Source organism: Emys orbicularis, chromosome 9, assembly GCF_028017835.1.
Source record: "Emys orbicularis isolate rEmyOrb1 chromosome 9, rEmyOrb1.hap1, whole genome shotgun sequence".
NCBI classification, from domain to species: domain Eukaryota; kingdom Metazoa; phylum Chordata; order Testudines; family Emydidae; genus Emys; species Emys orbicularis.
The window spans coordinates 51,623,418-51,643,503 of record NC_088691.1 but is presented as its reverse complement, the minus strand read 5'-3'; the positions used below and the strand labels follow the sequence as shown (position 1 = coordinate 51,643,503).

The 20,086-nt window shown below is 52.7% G+C and overlaps 1 protein-coding gene across 1 annotated transcript; it reads left to right on the top strand.

Moving 5' to 3' along the window:
* The first annotated feature begins 6,939 nt into the window (after window positions 1-6,939).
* Window positions 6,940-19,378, top strand: AMOTL2 (angiomotin like 2). The gene is made up of 9 exons (XM_065410929.1): window positions 6,940-7,688; window positions 10,980-11,244; window positions 13,753-13,897; window positions 14,378-14,470; window positions 16,212-16,507; window positions 16,862-17,154; window positions 17,447-17,658; window positions 18,010-18,189; window positions 19,320-19,378. Exons 1-9 carry the CDS (start codon window positions 6,940-6,942, stop codon window positions 19,376-19,378), a joined length of 2,292 nt encoding a protein of 763 aa, XP_065267001.1.
* The last annotated feature ends 708 nt before the right edge of the window (window positions 19,379-20,086 follow it).

Genomic DNA, 20,086 nt, shown 5'->3' with positions numbered 1-20,086 from the left:
CCAGCTGCAAATGTTTCTCCTTCACAGAGGCTAGTGAAGATTAGAAGGAGAAAACGGCGGACTCGGGATGATATGTTCTCGGAGCTCCAGATGTCCTTCCACGCTGACAGAGCACAGCAGAATGCGTGGAGGCAGTCAATGTCAGACTACAGAATAGCACAATATGAACGAGAGGAGAGGTGGCGGGCTGAATCGCGGGATGAACAGAGCAAGTGGCGGGCTGAAGATGATAGGTGGCGTCAGCTTGCAGACAGAAGGCAAGAGTCGATGCTCCGGCTGCTGGAGCATCAAACTGATATGCTCCAGCGTATGGTTGAGCTGCAGGAAAGGCAGCAGGAGCAGAGACCGCCGCTACAGCCCCTGTGTAACCAACAGCCCTCCTCCCTAAGTTCCATAGCCTCCTCACCCAGACGCCCAAGAACACGGTGGGGGGGCCTCCGGCCACCCAGTCACTCCACCCCAGATGATTGCCCGAGCATCAGAAGGCTGGCCTTCAATAAGAGTTAAAGTTTTAAACTGCAGTGTGTCCTTTTCCTTCCCTCCTCCCCCACCCATCCCGGGCTTCCTTGGCAATTATTCCCCTAGTTGTGTGAAGAATTAATAAAGAATGCATGAATGTGAAGTAAGAATGACTTTATTGCGTCTGCAAGCGGTGCTCGAGGGGGGGAGGGGAGGGGGGTGGTTGGTTTACAGGGAAGTAGAGTGAACCGGGTGGGGGGGGGCGGAGGGTTCATCAAGGAGAAACAAACAGAAGTTTCACACCGTAGCCTGGCCAGTCACAAAACTCGTTTTCAAAGCTTCTCTGATGCGCACCGTGCCCTGCTGTGCTCTTCTAACCGCCCTGGTGTCTGGCTGGGCGTAATCAGTGGCCAGGCGATTTGCCTCAACCTCCCACCCCGCCATAAATGTCTCCCCCTTACTCTCACAGATATTGTGGAGCGCACAGCAAGCAGCAATAACAATGGGGATATTCTTTTCGCTGAGGTCTGAGCGAGTCAGTAAGCTGCGCCAGCGCGCTTTTAAACGTCCAAATGCACATTCCACCACCATTCGGCACTTGCTCAGCCTGTAGTTGAACAGGTCCTGACTACTGTCCAGGCTGCCTGTGTACGGCTTCATGAGTCATGGCATTAAGGGGTAGGCTGGGTCCCCAAGGATCACGATAGGCATTTCAACATCCCCAATGGTTAGTTTCTGGTCCGGGAAGAAAGTCCCTTCCTCCAGCTTTCGAAACAGATCAGAGTGCCTGAAGACGCGAGCATCATGTACCTTTCCCGGCCATCCCACGTTGATGTTGGTGAAACCTCCCTTGTGATCCACCAGGGCTTGCAGCAGCATTGAAAAGTACCCCTTGCGGTTTATGTACTCGGTGGCTTGGTGCTCCGGTGACAAGATAGGGATATGGGTTCCGTCTATCGCCCCACCACAGTTTGGGAATCCCATTGCAGCAAAGCCATCCACTATGGCCTGCACTTTTCCCAGAGTCACTACCCTTGATATCAGCAGGTCTTTGATTGCCCTGGCAACTTGGATCACAGCAGCCCCCACAGTAGATTTGCCCACTCCAAATTGATTCCCGACTGACCGGTAGCTGTCTGGCATTGCAAGCTTCCACAGGGCTATCGCCACTCGCTTCTCAACTGTGAGGGCTGCTCTCATCCTGGTATTCTGGCGCTTCAGGGCAGGGGAAAGCAAGTCACAAAGTTCCATGAAAGTGCCCTTACGCATGCAAAAGTTTCGCAGCCACTGGGAATCGTCCCACACCTGCAACATGATGCGGTCCCACCAGTCTGTGCTTGTTTCCCGGGCCCAGAATCGGCGTCCCACGGCATGAACCTGCCCCAGTAACACCATGATTTGCACATTGCTGGGGCCTGTGCCTTGTGAGAGGTCTATGTCCATGTCAATTTCCTCATCACTCTCGTCACCGCGCTGCAATCGCCTCCTCGGCTGGTCCTGGTTTTGCTTTGGCATGTCCTGGCTCTGCATATACTCCAGGACAATGCGCGTGGTGTTCATAGTGCTCATAATTGCCGCGGTGATCTGAGCGGGCTCCATGATCCCAGTGCTATGGCGTCTGGTCTGAAAAAAGGCGCGAAACTAGTATCTGACGGACGGAGGGAGGGGCGAGTGACGACATGGCGTACAGGTACAGGGAATTAAAATCAACAAAGGTGGCTGTGCATCAGGGAGAAACACAAACAACTGTCACACAGAATGGCCCCCCCAAAGATTGAACTCAAAACCCTGGGTTTAGCAGGCTGTTGCTTTCACGGAGGGAGGGGGAAGCAAATGAATACAGAACAAATCTATTTTTTACATCTTAAGCTGGCAGATGACGGTGCAGTATGACTGATAGCCCTCGACATCTTCTGGGTGCTTGGCAAAAAATACTAGGCGCTTGGCAGAAAATAGCGTACTACGACTGATAGCCATCATCGTCATTGGGAAGGCAGCAACTGGGGGACATACGGAGTTTCAGCCACTGCAGTACGACGACGACGACAGATACCAGTCGTAATACACCATCTTCTACCAAAAGGCAAGGGGCTGCTGCGTGCAATGCAGCCCCACGTCTGCCAGCCCCACGTCTGCCAGCACCCAGATCGCCGATGAAGGCTACCAGTCATACTACACCGTCTACTGCCAAAAGGCAATTAGCTGCTGCTGTGTAGCAATGCAGTACCACGTCTGCCAGCACCCAGATGACATATGGTGATGGTGAGCTGAGCTGAGCTGAGCTGAGCGGGCTCCATGCTTGGCGTGGTATGTTGTCTGCACAGGTAACCCAGGTAAAAAGGTGTGAATCGATTGTCTGCCGTTGCTCTGATGGAGGGGGAGGGGCCTGATGACATGTACCCAGAACCCCCCGCGACACTGTTTTGCATCATTCAGGCATTGGGATCTCAACCCAGAATTCCAATGGGCGGCGGAGACTGCAGGAACTGTGGGATAGCTACCCACAGTGCAACGCTCCGGAAGTTTGCCTCGGTACTGTGGACGTGGTCCGCCGACTTAATGCACTTTATGTGGGGACACACACAATCGGCTGCATACAACCGATTTCTATAAAACCGGCTTCTATAAATTCGACCTAATTTCGTAGTGTAGACATACCCTAAGTATCTGTGCAGTACCCAGGACAATAGGGGGCTGTGGATGCTACAGCTGTCTGCACACACCCTATCCTATTGCAAGTAAATAACCCAGTTTATAGGCAAGAGAAGGGTCCCAAATCCACCAAGTCTGAGGTGTTTCTAGAGTTGCCAACCCTCCAGGACTGGCCTGGAATCTCTGGATTATGTCATGAAACCTCCAAGAATAAATCCAACAAAAATTGGCAACCCTCCCTGGTTCATATCCTACAGATCCCCCTGCTGTATAAGGGTCAGCTCCAGAAAGCCTGAGGAAACTCTTCTCAGCCGTGGCTGAGACTTTTCCTTGCCTAGGGCAGCCCTGGTGGTTCCGGAGGGTTGAGAACTTGGGCCCAGGCTGGCTGCGGACTCAGCTGCTTCTAGCGGCGCTGCAAGGCTCCCGATCTGCGGGGCTTTAAACCAGAGCGAGCCAGGCAGACTGCAGCCGCGTTCGCACTCGTGTGTGTGTGTGTGTGTGAGAGAGAGTCGCGGCTGCGCCCCCTGCAGGCCGCGCCGCGCCGCTGCTGCAGAGGCGGAGAGGTTATTTGTGGTTAGCTTTGATCCCGGGGGAACCTGAAACTCTCGCATTCCTGGCATAGCAGCCACTTGCGCAGCCCGGCCTCCTTGGCTCTCATTACAGCTGGCGGGGGCCGGCGAGGCGCTCAGTGCCTGCCAGCAGCCGCGGGGGCAGGATCTCTGCGAGCTGCACGCACACAGCGAGCCGGCCGGGCGCGGAGCGAGCCTCTCCTCCCCTGGCTCTGCAGCGAGGCTGCTCTGCTTCGGTGAGTTCCGCTCCGGGCTCCCATCCCCGCGGTATCTGGGGCCAGAGGGGAGATCTCCGACTCCCCTTCCCTGGCTCGCTGGTGTCACTAATTCGTGCCGCTTCGGGTTGGGAACGCTGCGCTCCCTGCGCGTCAGCCTGCGGGGTCCCCCCTTTCCATCGCTCTGGCTCCCCACATTCCCCTGCAGCGTGTGACCCGCGATTCCTGCAAGTCCCCGGGAGCGCCTGGGTTGTGACCCATAAGAAGCAGAGTGGGGGTGAGCAGGATTTTGCTGGGCTCGTTTGCAGTCACAGGTGCTTGTGCCCCCAGCTAGCTGAAGAATTCTCTTTGTCTTGCTCGGAAAATGCTTTCCGCAGCCATGAGCTCGTTCTCACTTAGAAGGAATGTTAATTGCAATCCAAACCCGGGTGATGTCAGTGCGGAACGATTTGGAAAACAAAGCGGCAGCAAGGCAGGGTCCTAGCACTGCTCTGCAGATGGCAATTGCTGAACGCGCTCTAGGTGCGTTAGTTATACCCAGTGGGTTTGAAAAGGCGAGAAAGGGGGTTTTCCCATGGGGGGCTGCCACAGAAATGTCTCCCTGTTGTAGCGTCCCAGCCGGTTGGAGTTTTCCAGGGAGATCTTCTGGGTTGCAAACCCTTGTTCTTTCACTGGATCGCCTTTGAACTTGCTAGAATATGTCAACTGGAGTTTGTTGTCTTTTTTTCTTTTTTCTTTCTTTTAAACGATCCTCGCTTATTTGATGCTGCTCATTCAAGTTATGCTGAGTGCCATTAAAGGGAATTTCTTGTGACTGCAAAATTAAAGAAATTTATAAAAATATGGGAGGGGAATAAAGAAATGCAACCATATTAAAAAAACAATTGGGGCTGGGGATCTAGGAGTGAAAATAATCCCTGATAGTAAAAGGTTGAAGAGCACATATGGTAGGGGTGGGGTGAGGAATGTTCTCTCCACCTTCCTAGCTATCTAGTCATGCTCCCTGACCCAATATTTCAGACTTCCTCCTTGTGAGAACGCACCAGGGCTTGTGAAACTGAAGGGGATGTGTGGTTCTTTTATTTTGATTCACCAAAGGCAGTCTGGGGTTAGCTTTAAATCTGAGGTCTGAGTCAGCGTTGAAATGAGGCTCAGGAAAGGTAGTCTGTTTAGAGTTTCCTAATTTCACCTTCAGGGAAAACCTGGTCAAGAACTTTTTGTGTTGGGAGCCAATATTTGAGGTATGTTTGTATGAAGCAATATGAGATTAGCAATCTCCCTTTGCCAACCCACATGCATTAGCGTGAGACTAGAAACAGGTGATCAAATGTCTACTTAGGAATTCACTTGCTTTAAAGTTTGAGTGCAGAGGAGGACATGCAACTTAAAAACAGTGATATAACTTCCCTGGCTAGCATCCCTCTTCAATAAATTACTAGCCATACACAAACCTGGGCTACAGCTGCAGTTTCTGATTGCCAGGGACAGCAAAAAGGTTATGAGAATGTTTTTAAGGTCTACCCCCACATTGGTGTCTCCAGGCATGGCTGATTCATTAAGATAAGTGTTTTATATTTAAAATTTCAGTAGATGTATGAAAAGCATGTGTTCATACATACATAAAACGCCATAACAATGTAGATGATTAAAACTGAAATAATCTTGAAAATCAGGATTATTTTATGTGACTTTTCACTATGAAGCTTTTATTATATTTTGCAATCCACTGGTGCAATGACAATAGATGAGCCCTTTACACTTTTGAGTCAATTTCACTCTCATTCACGATCATAATGTTGCAATGTTTGCAAATTGGGGGGGGGGGTAATGATTATTTGTTTAAAACAATTAGATTCTATGGGAATTGTTCAAGATTGTATCCATTAAACATTTCTTGTTGATTGTAGGTTTTGTAGGAGCTTCCATTTACAAATTCTATGTGTTGGCCCAAATTTGACAAGTCTCCCTTCTTTAAGGAGACGGAAAGTACTGGAAACTGAAATCCTCTTGCTTTGTGGACTGTAGCTGTTGTCCTGCAGGTTATACAGGAACTAGGAACATTCTCTGCCAGTGTAACTTGGGCTCGCCAAGTCTAGGATATTTTGTGTAATGGTGGATTGAGCTCAAAGCACCGTCTTCATTACACTTAACAGAACTTCTTCCCTGTCCCCGCAATCAAAGCTAGACTAACAGGAGTCTCACTTACTAAAAGTTCTGCATTGGCCTACTATTTTGGGTGAAGAGTTTGGCTCTGTTCAGTGGACTGAATGAATTTCTTAGACAGCAGTCACAGCTTTCCCCTTGGCTACCTCGCCTGGCACATGTAGAGAGACACGCGCACTAAGTGAACCAAATAAAGGGGTTCTGACTGCACAAGTTACTAGGATCCTGTGACCTGTCTTTCCAGAGCAGTAAATCAAGTTATGCAGAACAGTCACGCTGAATCTCAAATGCACTCATGCTAAGCCCAGGTGCTGAGGCCGTTCACCCCACTGGGAAGCCAGCAGAGATCCCCACGGCTGACATTCCTCACTCCCCACCAAGAGCGGCCCCCTTTAGGGCACTTAAGATGAGATGGGGATTCAGGGGCTCACTGAAGCTCTGGGCAGGGAGGCTTTTTGTATGAGAGCTGAGTTCCCTGCAACTGAGCCTGCCAGGACTGGTCCACTTCCAGCCTCCACAGGGTTGCCAAGGGCCTAGTTCTCAGTGGCCTCCCATGGAATTAGCATTCAGCCTGGGTCTGGCTCTGCCCTTCCTAATGGTGGCAAAGGGATGGGATGTTGCTCAGAATCCCCCTCTCCTCCCCTGCTCTGCTAGGATACGAGTATTGTGACTAAAGGGTCAATTGCATCTTTCCTGGCAGAGTGCCACAATGGGACTCCTGGCAAACTAAATCTTCTGAAAATATGTAATGAGCAAACCCCTGACTGAGAGCTGCCTCCTGATTCCTGTGTTCGTCTCTTGTAGGCTCCTTGGGTGCTGCTAGATCCTTGGGATTGTATTGCATCTACTGTTCCTGGTAGCAGCCCCTTGACTAGCCAAGGATGAGGACGGCAGAAGATTCCTCCGGGACGGTCCTGCACCGGCTCATCCAGGAGCAGCTGAGATACGGGAACCTCACCGAGAACCGCACGCTGCTGGCTATTCAGCAGCAGGCGCTGCGTGGAGGTGGGAGCATGGGCAGCCCTCGCTCCTCACTGGAGAGTCTTACCCAAGAAGAGAGCCAGATGGTCCAGCAGTCCACACGGCAGGAGCCCCAGGGCCAGGAGCATCACTGTGACCATGTTTACCTGGAGAATAACGTGTATCGGCTCTACCAGCCTCAGCACAAGGGCGAGGAGCTCCCCACCTATGAGGAGGCCAAAGCGCATTCCCAGTACTATGCCTCACAGCGAGGACAGCAGGCTGGGGTGCCCTGTCCAGGCACCCCTGCTGAGCCTGGCCAACAAAGGGCCTATGCCCCTGACAGCAGCAGCAAGCGCCAGGACGAGTCACTAAAGGAGCTGAAGCATGGGCATGTGAGGTCACTGAGTGAACGCCTCATGCAAATGTCGCTGGAGAGGAATGGAGCCAAGGCCCAGAACCACATGAGCTCCTCCCACAGTTATCCCCAGCTATCGAGGCACTTCCAGCTGTCAGCCCCAAGAGGGCAGCATGCTGAGGGGATGGAGCCACGGGGCCCCCCTCCAGAGTACCCCTACATCATCCCCCCTCAGGAGCCTGCAGTTGGTTACCTGGCAGATCCCCGGCACTGCTCCAGGGAAGGACCAGGATTTCAGCACCCTGAAGTCAGGTAACCACAACATTTGTCTAGCCCCTCGCACTTCACAGCGGCGTAGCCAGTCCCTTCCTTCCTGGCATGCACTCAATTCCTGGGACTTCGACAGCCATGTGGGAAGGGGATTGGGTATGTTGATGCAACACCACATGGCTCCCAGACAAGCTGTGGCTGGGGAGCCTCTATGGGTTCGGAATGCCAAGGCTGGTTGCATAAGCAGAGAAACCCACATGTTGCAGAATAAGGAGATGAGCTGTGGGGATGCTACAATGTTCATCCCCTGGCTGCACGAATCCTTACTTTGCCCCAGATCAAGCTACCTTTTTCTGACTCTGGAAGTGCTGCCCTGTTCTGTGGGCAGAAAAGGGTGCGGAAGGGGACTTGCAGTCTGACTTTTGAAGCTCATGGGCTATATTTGTCTCTGGAGTGGCTACGCCAGGGCTAAATTAGACCCATTGTTTTGCAGATGAAGTTGTCTTCACAGCCTCTTTCCCCTTGTGTTCTGAGTGGAATTTCTGGTTAATTGAGGAGTTGGAATTGAATCAGGAAATGGCTAAGTTTGGAAGGGAGAAAGGAAGCAGGCCCCGCTATGTGGAAAACTACCAGTGCTGTCCCCAGAGGGAGTGCAGACTGAGGGCTGAGTAGAACCTGGACACTGGGAACTCGCCTTTCTGCACTGAGAGAAAGGTGAAAGTGATGAGTTCTTACCGAACATTCCCAGGGGGGACCCTGCTAAATACAAATCTGTGCCTAGCCACGTACCGCCCCCTTGATACCGGGCTTTGCTCTCGTCTACTTTGCAAATGCCAAAGCCCAGAGTCTGCCCCTAGCTTGCACCCAGTGCAATCCTAAGGGTGAATTGTGCTCTCCGTTACACTGGCAGTTGAGGTCCCTCTTCTCTTGGCTGCAGCATAGGGTTGGTAAGTGGAGTGTCAGTGCTGGGTGAAAAGTACCTATTCCTCTTCAGCAGATGCTCCAACTGCGCACAGAGCCTTGCTAGCATTATGACCTGTGTCACTAATAGTGGAAGCCTTCATGGAGATCTGGTGTTATGGGTCCTAGCCACTTCAGGGCATCATGCATTCCGCTTTGCCTGGCAATTTGATCACATCATAAAGCGCTTTTTGGTTGCTTATAACAAGGGAAATACAGAGTAGCAGAGGAGAAACTAAACCCTGAGTGTTCCCCCTGGGTGTTCTCCCCCTTCACCACCCACCATTTCCCAGCTGCCCACTCTCCCGGTGTCTTCTCAGCTAGCTGCACGGTTGGGAAAGGTGGCGAGGCTGAGTAGCAGTGTGTGCTGTTGGGCAAGCCATAGTGAATGCTGACAGGAAGAGATAATATCTCTGACAGGAAGTGATCTCTTTTGGAGGGAACAAAGAGGGGAGGGGGTGCAGGCAGAAAGGAAGACGTATTTACCAAATCACCTTCCAGGAATGCAGCCCCACATTTACAGCCAGCCCTCGCTCATGTGCAGCCATGGCGCCCTCTGGGAAGCACCTGACAGTCAGGCTTCCATAGGGTGGCTAAGCTGTCATTGGGGCTATGGTATCTTAGCCCTCTTAGCAGTTGCCTTAAAGATTTGTTAAAACAGAGGGTCCCTGTAACAGTGTTTGGTCTGCTTAGCACCCCTTTCCCACAAAGTACAGGACGTGTTTATTCATGGTATACTTTTAGTAAGGGACCACCTTGGGGCAGTGATGCCAATTCAGATATTTCTTAGGACAAGCTCTGGTCCCCACTCATTTCCCTTAGCCGGTGGTGAGTCTCCCCTCTGACCCACACGGTGCATGAGCCAATGCCAAAAGTTGTGATCTTGGCAGACTCCCCTGTTCTCCATTATTTGGCCCAGCCACCCCTGTGGCTGGACAGAAGGGTGGCCAGGTCAAATTTCAGTGGTGTTGTGACCAAGCTCTGCACTGCTCCGGCAGGAGCCATACTAATTAGTACAGGCTCACTGATGAAAAGTGGTCACTGCCACTGCCCCCAACCTCCCGCACCCCCACCCCGGTTCTGCGGTCTATGGAACTTTGAGCAGTGGAAAAACTTTGGGGTGGGGGGATGTCCCTCCCTTGTAATTGGCACCGCTGCTAAGGGGAATAGGCATTTCCTTTAACTTCCGGGAGCTTGATAAGAGAGGGGGCAGTTCTGTGGTGACATCTCACTACGCTTGGCTGTCTCTGATAAGTGTATTCTTATTGTGTTCTTAAGCACTGGCGTGATGATGGGTGGTATAAAGTTTCTTTTTAAATATGGATTAGAAATAAAGGGTAAAATTTAAAAAAGGAGCTAGGTGACTAAGTCCCATTTTCAAAAGTGGCTTAGGCACTAAAAGCCACTGGTTCTTGAAATCAGTGAGAGTTAGGCATCTAGATGCTATTGAAAATCTCACTGGGCACTAATCTGCATCTTTAGGTGCCTAAATCCCTTTAAAATCTGGTCCTAGTGCCTAAATCATTTTTGAAAACAGAATTTAGGCTCCTCAGTGATTTAAGTGCTTTTGAAAATTTTACATAAACTCTCTGACAGGCAAGTGAAGTGCAAGGGCACATCTTACCACATACTGTAGGTGAGATCTTCAAAAGCATTCAGCACTGACCTAGATCTGCTCCCATTGAAGTTGATGGCAGTTTTACCACTGATTTCAGTGAGAGCAGAGTTAGGCCGATGCTGAGTGGTTTTGAAATCGTATTCTGTAGCCGAGAAGTGGTGCTAATAATTGCCATGGTATCTATACTTTGAAAAACAGGCATGCCTTGATCTCTGTCTGAAAGGTGCATTGGGAGATTGTTAAAGATTGCCCTATGAACCTGATATTGTAAGGGTTCCATATATGCATGGCTGCATGCGCTACAGCCCTAAATGAGATGGTGCCACTCATCCCAGGGCAGAGAGGGGGGCCTCAAAGATTTCTGACATTCCCGGGTTACGTTTTTCCCCTTAAGGTTCAAGTAAATATTTAAAGTGGTGAGATGAAAACCTCCTCCCGGGAGCTCTGTCAACAGATGTATGATTTGTTTGTGTTACCATAGTGCCCATGAGCCCTGATTATGGTACCAGAACTCCAGGGCGCTAGGTGCTGTACAAACCCAGAACAAAAAGACAATCCCTGCCCCAGGGGTTCAAGGAGAGAGAAATAATGGTGTGAGGTCTGCTGGGGGTTGGATATTGCCAGAAGCCACTCAGTGGCGCACCATCCCAGCCACTCCCGTCACTCCATCTCTTATCCTTGATTTACAGTGTGTCCTGGCGGGCACAGAACAATGCTATTGAGTGTCTCTGTTGAATTTTTGTGACCTCTCTTAGGGTGATGCAGGCCCATATGCCCCAGGCTTTCCTGCCCCAGCAGGCTGCCCTGTGCCACGGCCCGCTGGGCTCCCTTACTCCAGCTGGGATGGAGGTTCTGATGACAGCCCAGGCCGCATCGGCCAGCAGTCACTTGGCCCAGATGGAGACGGTGCTGAGGGAGAATGAAAAGCTGCTGAGGGAGAGTGAGAAGCTCCAGAGGGAAAACGAAAAGCTGCGGCGGGAGCTTGAGAGCTGCAGTGAAAAAGCAAGCCGGATTCAGAAGGTAAATGTGTGGAGCCGGCATCCAACCAGTCTTTCCAGCCAAAGCACTAGGGCCCAGCTCCTCAAAGTTATGCAGGCCCCTAACTCCCATTGGATGCCTGTGAGCATCTGGGCCTTGGGGCAACGTACAGGCAGGCTCAGGACCCTGGCAGGGGGCAGGACTGCCAGGAGCAGTAGGTTTGCATGTCACCTCTCAACTTTGATTCCAACATGTCATTTGAAATGAGACTTGGATGCTTTCATTTCATTGGCTGCTTTTCGTCTGAGATAACACAGCCTGGCAGGCAGTCTGTCCAGGCCAGACTCGGTTTGTGTCCGGGAACTGTAGGATCGCTTTCTGCTAATGCTGAACAAGGAGCTTTATCTCAGTGTTAGCCCTGAAGTCACTCTGTCTGCTTCACTGCAGAGCTTCTCCCTAGAACCTCCACCAGCCCCCTCCTGCCTACCTCTGGGTGCCGGATTTAAAGAGACAGTGCACATGTCATCCCGCTTTTGTCGGGATTGAGGTGCATTGGCAGAGTTTTGGAGGAGGCGGCCAGGAACTGGACAGCGAGGTAATTACACAGGTCAGGATAGAAGAGTCTAGAGAGGGCTGTAGAGGAAGCTTGCTCAGTGCCTGCCTGTCCTTCACTTGCATTTGCACTACATCTCACTCGTTGTCAGCCGAGCTCCTCGTGTTCCTAGCTTCATTCTCTGGATGGGGTTTGGTTTTGTTTCTTGCCTAGAGAAAGAGCAGACGGCTGCTGAGAAATTTCATCCCCTTTCATATGTTTAATCTCTTCCCCCCGCCGTCCCTCTGAACAGCTGTGGCTCAGAAGCACACAGCACAACAGGTCCTCAGCCAAGGCAGTTGTTGGGTGGATAAAAAAGAGTCCATTCACCATCTCTGTTAACAGTTGGGCCCTCTCTGGCCATCCCTCCCCTTGGGGTCTGTGCTGGGCCACCACAGAAAGCCCTTTGTGCAGAGGCATACAAGGGGAGGCCTGTTCCAGCCCAGCCACAGCCACGGGGAAAGCCTCTCCCCTTAGAACAAACGGGCCATTGGGCGGGGCACGTGCCAGGCTTGCGGAGGTGGGGAGGCAGGGGCATGTGCTGGAGCTGGGGAGGAGGCCAGGAACCCGCTAGGCAGGATGGAGCAGCAGCGAGAGGAAGAGGGGAGAGAGATGATAGAACTTCTCCAGTATAGCTTGTTTCATAATTCAGTTAGATGCACGCCAGCTTGTATCGCCCATCAGGTTCATCGCAGTAAGACAGACCCATGAGGGTCTCTGATCCCTTAGTGCAGTAGCTCTCAAACTTTTTTACTGGTGACCCCTTCCACATAGCAAGTCTCTGAGTGCGACCCTCCTTATAAATTAAAAACACCTTTTTATATATTTCAAACCATTATAAATGCTGGAGGCAAAGCGGGATTTGGGGTGGAGGCTGACAGCTCACGATTCCCCATGTAATAACCTCGCAACCCCCTGAGGGGCCCTGACCCCCAGTTTGAGAACCCCTGCCTTAGTGTTACAGACATAAGGGCCTGACCTTTGCACATGGCCAAAGGGAAGGGCACACTAAGGAGCCAGAGCCAGCCAGGAATAGGAGGGACTGTGTACCAAGAAACTTTATCAGAGTGATTCAACCCCCTATGGCACACCTTTCACTCTCATGCAGCCATCCCATCACTGAAAACGGAAGCTTGGTCCTGCCAGAGAAGCTGCTCCAAGAGGGCAACCTCAGGGGGTGGAGGGACAGCAGCGCTATCTCCTTACCTGGGAAGGGGTGGAACATCCAAGGGTCCCAGGAAGGAAAAGGCAAATGCTTCTCTGTGGGAAGCTGGGGAAGGAGGAGAAACTTGGGGAGTTTTATCACTGAAGATGACTGGTGCCTTCTAAAAAGAACGGGCTTAAATTAAACCCAGGCCCAAAGTTTCCAAAGGGCATGGTGTTGTTGCAGTGGGCTTATAATAAATGGGCCTTTCGAGTGGCTGCTCAGAAGGCAGATGGGGAAAGCAGCACTGCAAGGTGGGTACAGTTATGCAAATCATTGTGTAATCTAGTAGTGCCCTGCAAAGCCGTTTGTAGGTGGTGCCTGCTGGCGTGGGGTTGTTTGCAGTTTTAGTGAGGTGGCGAGAAAGTGTATGTTGTTCTCCTATTGGTGTGTGTAATGCTCCCGGACTAAGAGCGCTGGCGTGGGGCAGGCAAGTACAGGTGGGCAGTGAGCAAGCTTCTTCTTTGCACCTCAGTCCTGACCTGTAAGGCTCCTGCCATTCATTCCAGTGCTTAGACCTTGGCTGAGCAGGGCCCACGAGTTGTGTGTTGTGCACGAGTAAGGAGCAGGATGAGACCACCAGACTCATGTCACTAGTCTCCTAGTGTGGGATTAAACCCAGCCCTTTACTGGTGACAGACACCGCAGCCATGTTGGTTTGTGGTGTTGCTTGCCATCCAGCCATCTTCTCCTCTGGTCTTTTCCCCATCCCAAGAATGTTTAACTTCAGCCTGTTGTTTCTTCCCCCCCACAGCTGGAAACAGAGATTCAGCGAATCTCCGAGGACTACGAAAACCTGATGAAGGCATCTTCCAAGCGAGAGGCATTGGAGAAAACCATGAGGAACAAGAAGGATGGGGAGATGCGGCGGCTTCAGGATTTCAACTGGGATCTGAAAGGTAAGAAACTCTGGACAGCACTAGACAGGGGCTAGGGAGAGTGGAAAGGGCAATTCTTGGGTGCACTCCTTTTTGGGCTGTGTCGCTCATTTCGAGAGAAGATAATTGTTATTAGAAACATGCTGTGCCTTGGGCTGAGCCTCCCCACATTGGTGCTCCCTCCATAAGCCACTCGAGCAGTTGTCCATCTCCACTATGTAGGCCCTTGTTCAGTGCAGACACTTGGCCTCATGTTGTCGAACAAGGGGGAGTCACAAACTTTGTGACACCCCCTTGTTGGTCCCAGTCTTGTGACCCTCATCTCTGGTGACAGATCCCCAACAAACTGTCTCCTGACGTGTTTCCTGGTACATCAGGACATTTTAGGGAGATTAGGTTTCAAGATGGGTGTCTAATACCACCGGTGTCTTCCAAGTACCAGGCTGTTCCCAGTCAATTAAATGCTAAAAATTCTATCTCTGTATATTTAATCTGAAACAGAACGGTTGGAATCTGCAAACAAACAGCTGGCCAGCAAGCAGCAGGAGAACCCAGAAGGCAGCCAGGGCACCGTGGCGAAACTGCTTGCACAAAGTAAGTCCTGGGGGAATGCTTGGTCACAGTGGAGGTGCTGTGCAGAGCTGTGCAGTTGTGCCTGCGTGGCTCGCTGCACGGCCAGCCCTGCTGCGCATTGCCCTGTCACTCTGTGGCCCGGTGGATCAGAGCGGGTTGGCATGCTTTCGGGGTGGGTGTGTTGGGAGGGAGAGAGGAAGGAAGGGTAAGGTCCCTTTAAGACAGGAGAGGAGGTGGATCCTCTCTTGGAAGCTTTTGCCATTCCCCAGGGAGAGCTAAGCTGTTCTTGGCACTCAAACCAGAGTCATTAATCATAGCAGCCATCAGTATGACCTGGATTCTTTGCATTCCAGTGGCTGTTCCGGCTGTTCCAGCACACAGTCAGCACTCCCGCCACTCTGAATCCCAGACCTAGGCTAGAGCCCTTTTTCTCTCTCGCACTGGATATTTTTTTTATTTTTAAGGAGAAAACGTTTTTGCCAGAGGCTGCGAATGGGCCTGACAGTCTCTTCCTGGCTTGATTCCACTTCCATGGCTGGCAGCAAAATGCCCATGAAAACCCAAGGGAGGGGAAAGGGGGCACAGCCCAAGGCTGTCATTGTTCCCACCCGCCTTCCCTTCCCCGAAAGTTGCTGAGCCCCGGTGCTTAGGCCTCGTCCATCCGGGGAAGTTGTACTGGTGGAACGGAGCCGGTTCAGGAGGGGAGTTTGTGCAGCCCCGGGGATGGACTCTTTTCCTGCGGGCGGGGACAGGGATTGATTCCTTTGGTCGGGAAGGAATTGCTCGCATTGCACTACCCTGGGTTCTAGGCCTGTTTTCTCATGTGGACACGGCCTTCGTCAAAGGTGGCATTAATATGTCTTTAACCATGGCTCTTTCCCTTGGACTTCTGAACGGTCACCTCTTAATGCCCATGGGAGATTGCGGGCCAGTCCTCCACTGGGCTGAATGGGTGAAAGTCCATTGGAGTCAGTGGAGTGGCCCCCATTTGGATCGGGATTTGTCTGAGTTTGCCGGGGGTCAGGCTGAAGGGAGCGTGGTGTGCAGCTTTGGAGCACCAGCCCACAGGTTTTTAAACAAGGAAGCCCATGCAAGGAGCCAGCTGCGTAGTGGGTGGCAGGTCACATGATGAAGCTGCCATGCCTTTCAGTATAGTTGACAGACTAACTGGGGAGGAGAGACCCTGGGACTGGACTAGCGATGGTGTTACAAGGCAGGAGAGGGCTGCCTTGCAGAGCCATGTGGAATAGCCGAGGTGTTACATTGGCAGAGCTATATGGGGCCTAGGGCTGCAATAGCAGGAGTGGTAGAGTAGGACTAAGATGCATTGTGAAAACTGAGCCTTAAGGAATTTTCTTCTTTCTTACCCGTAACCATAGCAGCTGATTCCCTGGCAGTGGCCCAGTGTGGCCCCACATATAGCATGTGGCACTAATGGTACTACCCTTCCCCCCCCCCACACACCCCCAGTGAATAGACACTGGCAGCACAGACATCTCGGTGTGAGAGAGACTGGGAGCCTGTTAGCGTCAGCGGGGTGGAACAAGCGACTCCTCCTTGGGCAGATATTTTCAGAACAGATATTTAGATTTTCTCATGGCAATTGCCCATCACATCTGATGCCAGAATCCTAATGCGATAGCTCTGAGCCGGAGTCCCTCCGATATGCACTGGAATGAAATGACTGCAGCTGGGAATGTTCTGAGCGGATGGAGCAGCTACAACCATCAGCTAATGTATTTGCTCCTTGTGCTGTTTCCAGGCTACGAGCACCAGCAGGAGAAAGAGAAGCTGGAACGAGAGATTTCACGGCTGCGCAGCGCCAATGAGGACCAGCGCCGGCGGGCGGAACTGCTGGAGCAGGCACTGAGCAATGCCCAGACACGGGCAGCTAAGACCGAGGACGAGCTGAGGAGGAAGCGGGCGTACGTGGAGAAGGTGGAGAGGCTGCAGCAGGCCCTGGGCCAGCTCCAGGCCGCCTGCGAAAAGCGTGAGCAGCTGGAACTGCGTCTCCGCACCCGCCTGGAGCAGGAGCTGAAGATGCTGCGGGCTCAGCAGGTGAGGAGTTCATGGAACCAGGGTCGAGGCCAGCAGCAAAGCAGGGCTAGTGAGACAGTTGCTCAAAACACTGGTGGCACCTGTCCCCTTGCGGCACGAGCACTGCCAGCTGTGGCGCTGCAATTGGGGGCAGGTTACACGGAAGGGCTAGTGCAGGCAAGGCCCAGATGTGCCAGACTCCTGAGGAAGGGGCACAGCATAATGGTTAGAGAGCGGTCCAATCCAAGTATCCCCAGACTTTGGAGAAACCTGGATCTGTGCAGGTTGGGCCCATCTCTGATCATTGCACTCAAGGGACCTTTCTCTTCATGATTCAGTCTCATGATGTGTGTCATTTTTCCTGTGTCAATACAGAGACAGGTGGGAGCCCCAACCGGAGGATCCCCGGAGCTGAGTGCCCACATGCTGGCCGAACAGTTGAGAGAGAAGGAAGAAAAGATCCTAGCCCTGGAGGCGGACATGACCAAGTGGGAGCAGAAGTATCTGGAGGAATGCACCATGAGGCAGTTTGCCATGGACGCAGCCGCCACCGCTGCTGCGCAGCGGGACACGACTATCATCAACCACTCCCCGCGTCACTCCCCCAATAACAGCTTTGACGAGGATCTCCTCTTGGCCAATCACAAGCACCAGGAGATGGAGAACAGGTAGGTCCTGCATGTGGCTTCACAGGGCATGTTTTTTGTTGGCCTTCCATTATCATCAGTCTTGGGATTTTTATGTCGCTCGCGTCATTGAGCATTTGGAAACTGGCTTCCCAGTTGGCCAACCAGCAGCCATGGGAAATAGGTTAGCCATGTGCATTGACGGAGCGAAGTTTCCTTGGCCGTGATGCTAAGGGAACCCGCATGATGAAGGAGTTGTTGAAGCGTCACACACCCTCTGGAATAAAATCGCCAGCATCTCTCTCACTTTGTGCCTTGCTCTCGCGTACCCCAGGTTAAAAGCACTTCATGCCCAAATATTGGAGAAGGATGCAGTCATCAAAATTCTGCAGCAGCGCTCGCGGAAGGATCCCAGCAAGACTCTGCAGGGCTCCCTTCGGCCGGCCAAGTCTGTGCCGTCCATCTTTGCTGCCTCGGGGGCCCAGAATTGGCAGGGGACTGCCCACGGTGAACGGTTGGTCGAGGGCCCTTCCAGAGGGAGTCCAGGTAAGAGGAGTCTCACCTGTGGGGAGGGAGTCACAGGCTACTTGCCCCTTCAGTTAGCATTAAAGCCCTGCTTGAAAGCTCCCTTTGCTGTGTTTCCTCCAACGCTTCCATCCTTTGGCATTCAGCTGCACTGAGCTGGGGTGTTTCCTGGTGGGAGGGGGCTCTCCCTGACACGCACCCTGATCGCAATGGCCATCAGAGAGAGCCTTGGAACATAGCACAGAAATGGAGCTCTCTTGATTGTCTGCCAGTCAGGTCAGGCCTGGCTCACTAAAAGCCAGTAAGAGCCCAGAGCCAATCAAGTTCGCCTCAGTATTTAAAATCTAAAGGTGGTTGCTCCTCTCCCTCCAGCAGGCAAAGTCCCAGTGGAGGAAACGCCCAGCCCATCTCCTTGCGGCCCTCTCGCCTTCCACTCCAAACGTGGCAGCAAAGATGGGAGCACCCAGACAGATGGCTTGCCTGAGAGCAGCCTCGGCAGTCCGGATGAGGGGCCTGGCGCCCAGCTCGACAGCAGCCCGGCGCACTCTGTGGGTAAGTCCTGCCTGCCCTGCTGCCCTGGCAAATACGTGCTTGCGGAATCCCTGCGAGGCTGTGCCCAGGGTGAACCCAGAGACCTCCCTTCCCTCTGCCAGGGGTGCCGGACAAGCCCTGCATAGCTGAGGAGTGAGCAAGGAGCTGGTTACTCCACCCTGGCTGCCAGGGCTCAGCCTCCTGCCAGCGTGACTAATCCTGAGTGCGAGATACACAGTGGGGATGAAATACTGCAGGGCTAGGTGGGGCGCAGACCAGGAAAGAGTGTGGGAAAGACCAGAGGAAAGAGAAGAAGGAAAGGAGAGGAAAGAGAGTGTCTTGAAAGTTTTCTCTCTTACTGATTCCTTTGGGCTTTGATCTGGGCCTGCAGATCTGAACTAAAGCCCAGCTTATCAGCACGCCACAGGCTAGCACACCCTCCCTGACCTTCGGTGGGAGAATCCGGTTTTTCTGCTAATGGTTTTAGAGTCAGGAGGGAGGAATCGGAGAGGCTCCCTCTCTGCCCCCCCCCCCCCCCCCCAAGCTAATTGTGCAGCATTCTGCCTGGGCTTTACCATCTGTAGAGAAAACCACAAACACGAGAAGAATCCCCCTGCTCCTCCCTCCGCCCTCTGCCCCAGGCCCTGCAGCCAGTGGAAAGCCAGGAGCCAAGCACTCTCCCCTTGACAGTTCGAGGGGGTGGGGTTCGAGTGAGTGCAGGGAGCTGGGTTGGCTCTGACATGCCATTTGGTTTGCATTAACCGCTGGTGATGGTTGTCCCCATAGGGTGTGTGCATGGGCCCCATCAGAGAGGCTGATGGGAGAGGGCTAGGGTTATACAAGTGATTAGTGATTTGGGGAGCCCAGCTGAAGACACCTTAAAAGGGCCTGATTCTCAGAGGGTGGGTGCTCAGTGCTGTCTGAAACAAGGTGGGCCCCCAAAATCACTTGTCATGTTTTAGGGGCTGGGCCCAAGCTGTCTTATTTATTCATTATGGATTCACTTAAGTCTAATGACCCTGTTGTAAATGTTTGCATTTCCGTGGGGCGCATCGGGGCTCCGTTGTGCTAGGTGCTGCACAGACATAAAAGCAGGAGCCAGTCCCAGCTAGAGAGAGTTCACAATCTAAAGGTGGTTTGTTTCCTTGCAGAGACCATGTCTGCTGCCAGGACCATCAGCTTGTCGGACATGGTGGAAATTCTGATCTGAGGAAGGGCAGCTGCCCACCATCCTCTGTCCCTGCACGCTGGCCTGGTCAGAGCAGAGATCTGCTGGGGAAAGTGCCGATTCAGGAGCCGTTATGTTATCGGGAGCCTGGCTGGGCTTGTGGCATGGAGAGTTCCTGGACAAAAGGAGTTTGGGGGCAAGACTGCAGGAGAGCATGCAGCAGAACCACACAGCGAGGGCTGGGAGGGAAGCTGCCGCTGCGGTTTGCATCCATCAGCTGCCATTTATCTCACCCGCTTTCCATCACAGCAGAGCTCATTTGCTACCTGCTCCATCCACCCCATTGGACCAGCCCTTGTGCAATGTGCCTGTGCTTGGGAAGGACTGTCTCAAGTTCCCTTTGCCGCTGATATGTCGCAGGAAACAAGGAAGGAGGGTCCGAAAGTGAAGAGGCACGGAGCTCTCCCCTGCTCTCCATCTGTGACCTGGAGGAGGGCGGCATGCTGTGCATTGCTAGAAACTGATCCTGGAAGGACTGGCCTGCCTGTTTCATTGGACCCCCTGTTGGTACCCGCTCTCCAAGGTCAAGCTGCCAGGAGTAGCTCTTGTATTGTGCTGGCGTGACCAGAACTCCTGCCCCTCCCTGTGCCTCCCAATCCCCCTTTCCCCTCCTGTTGAGAGGACTGGAAATGCTTTGGGTGAGGGTGATTTTGAGTAGCCAGCTGGTGCCCAGTGGCTGGTCCCCAGAGG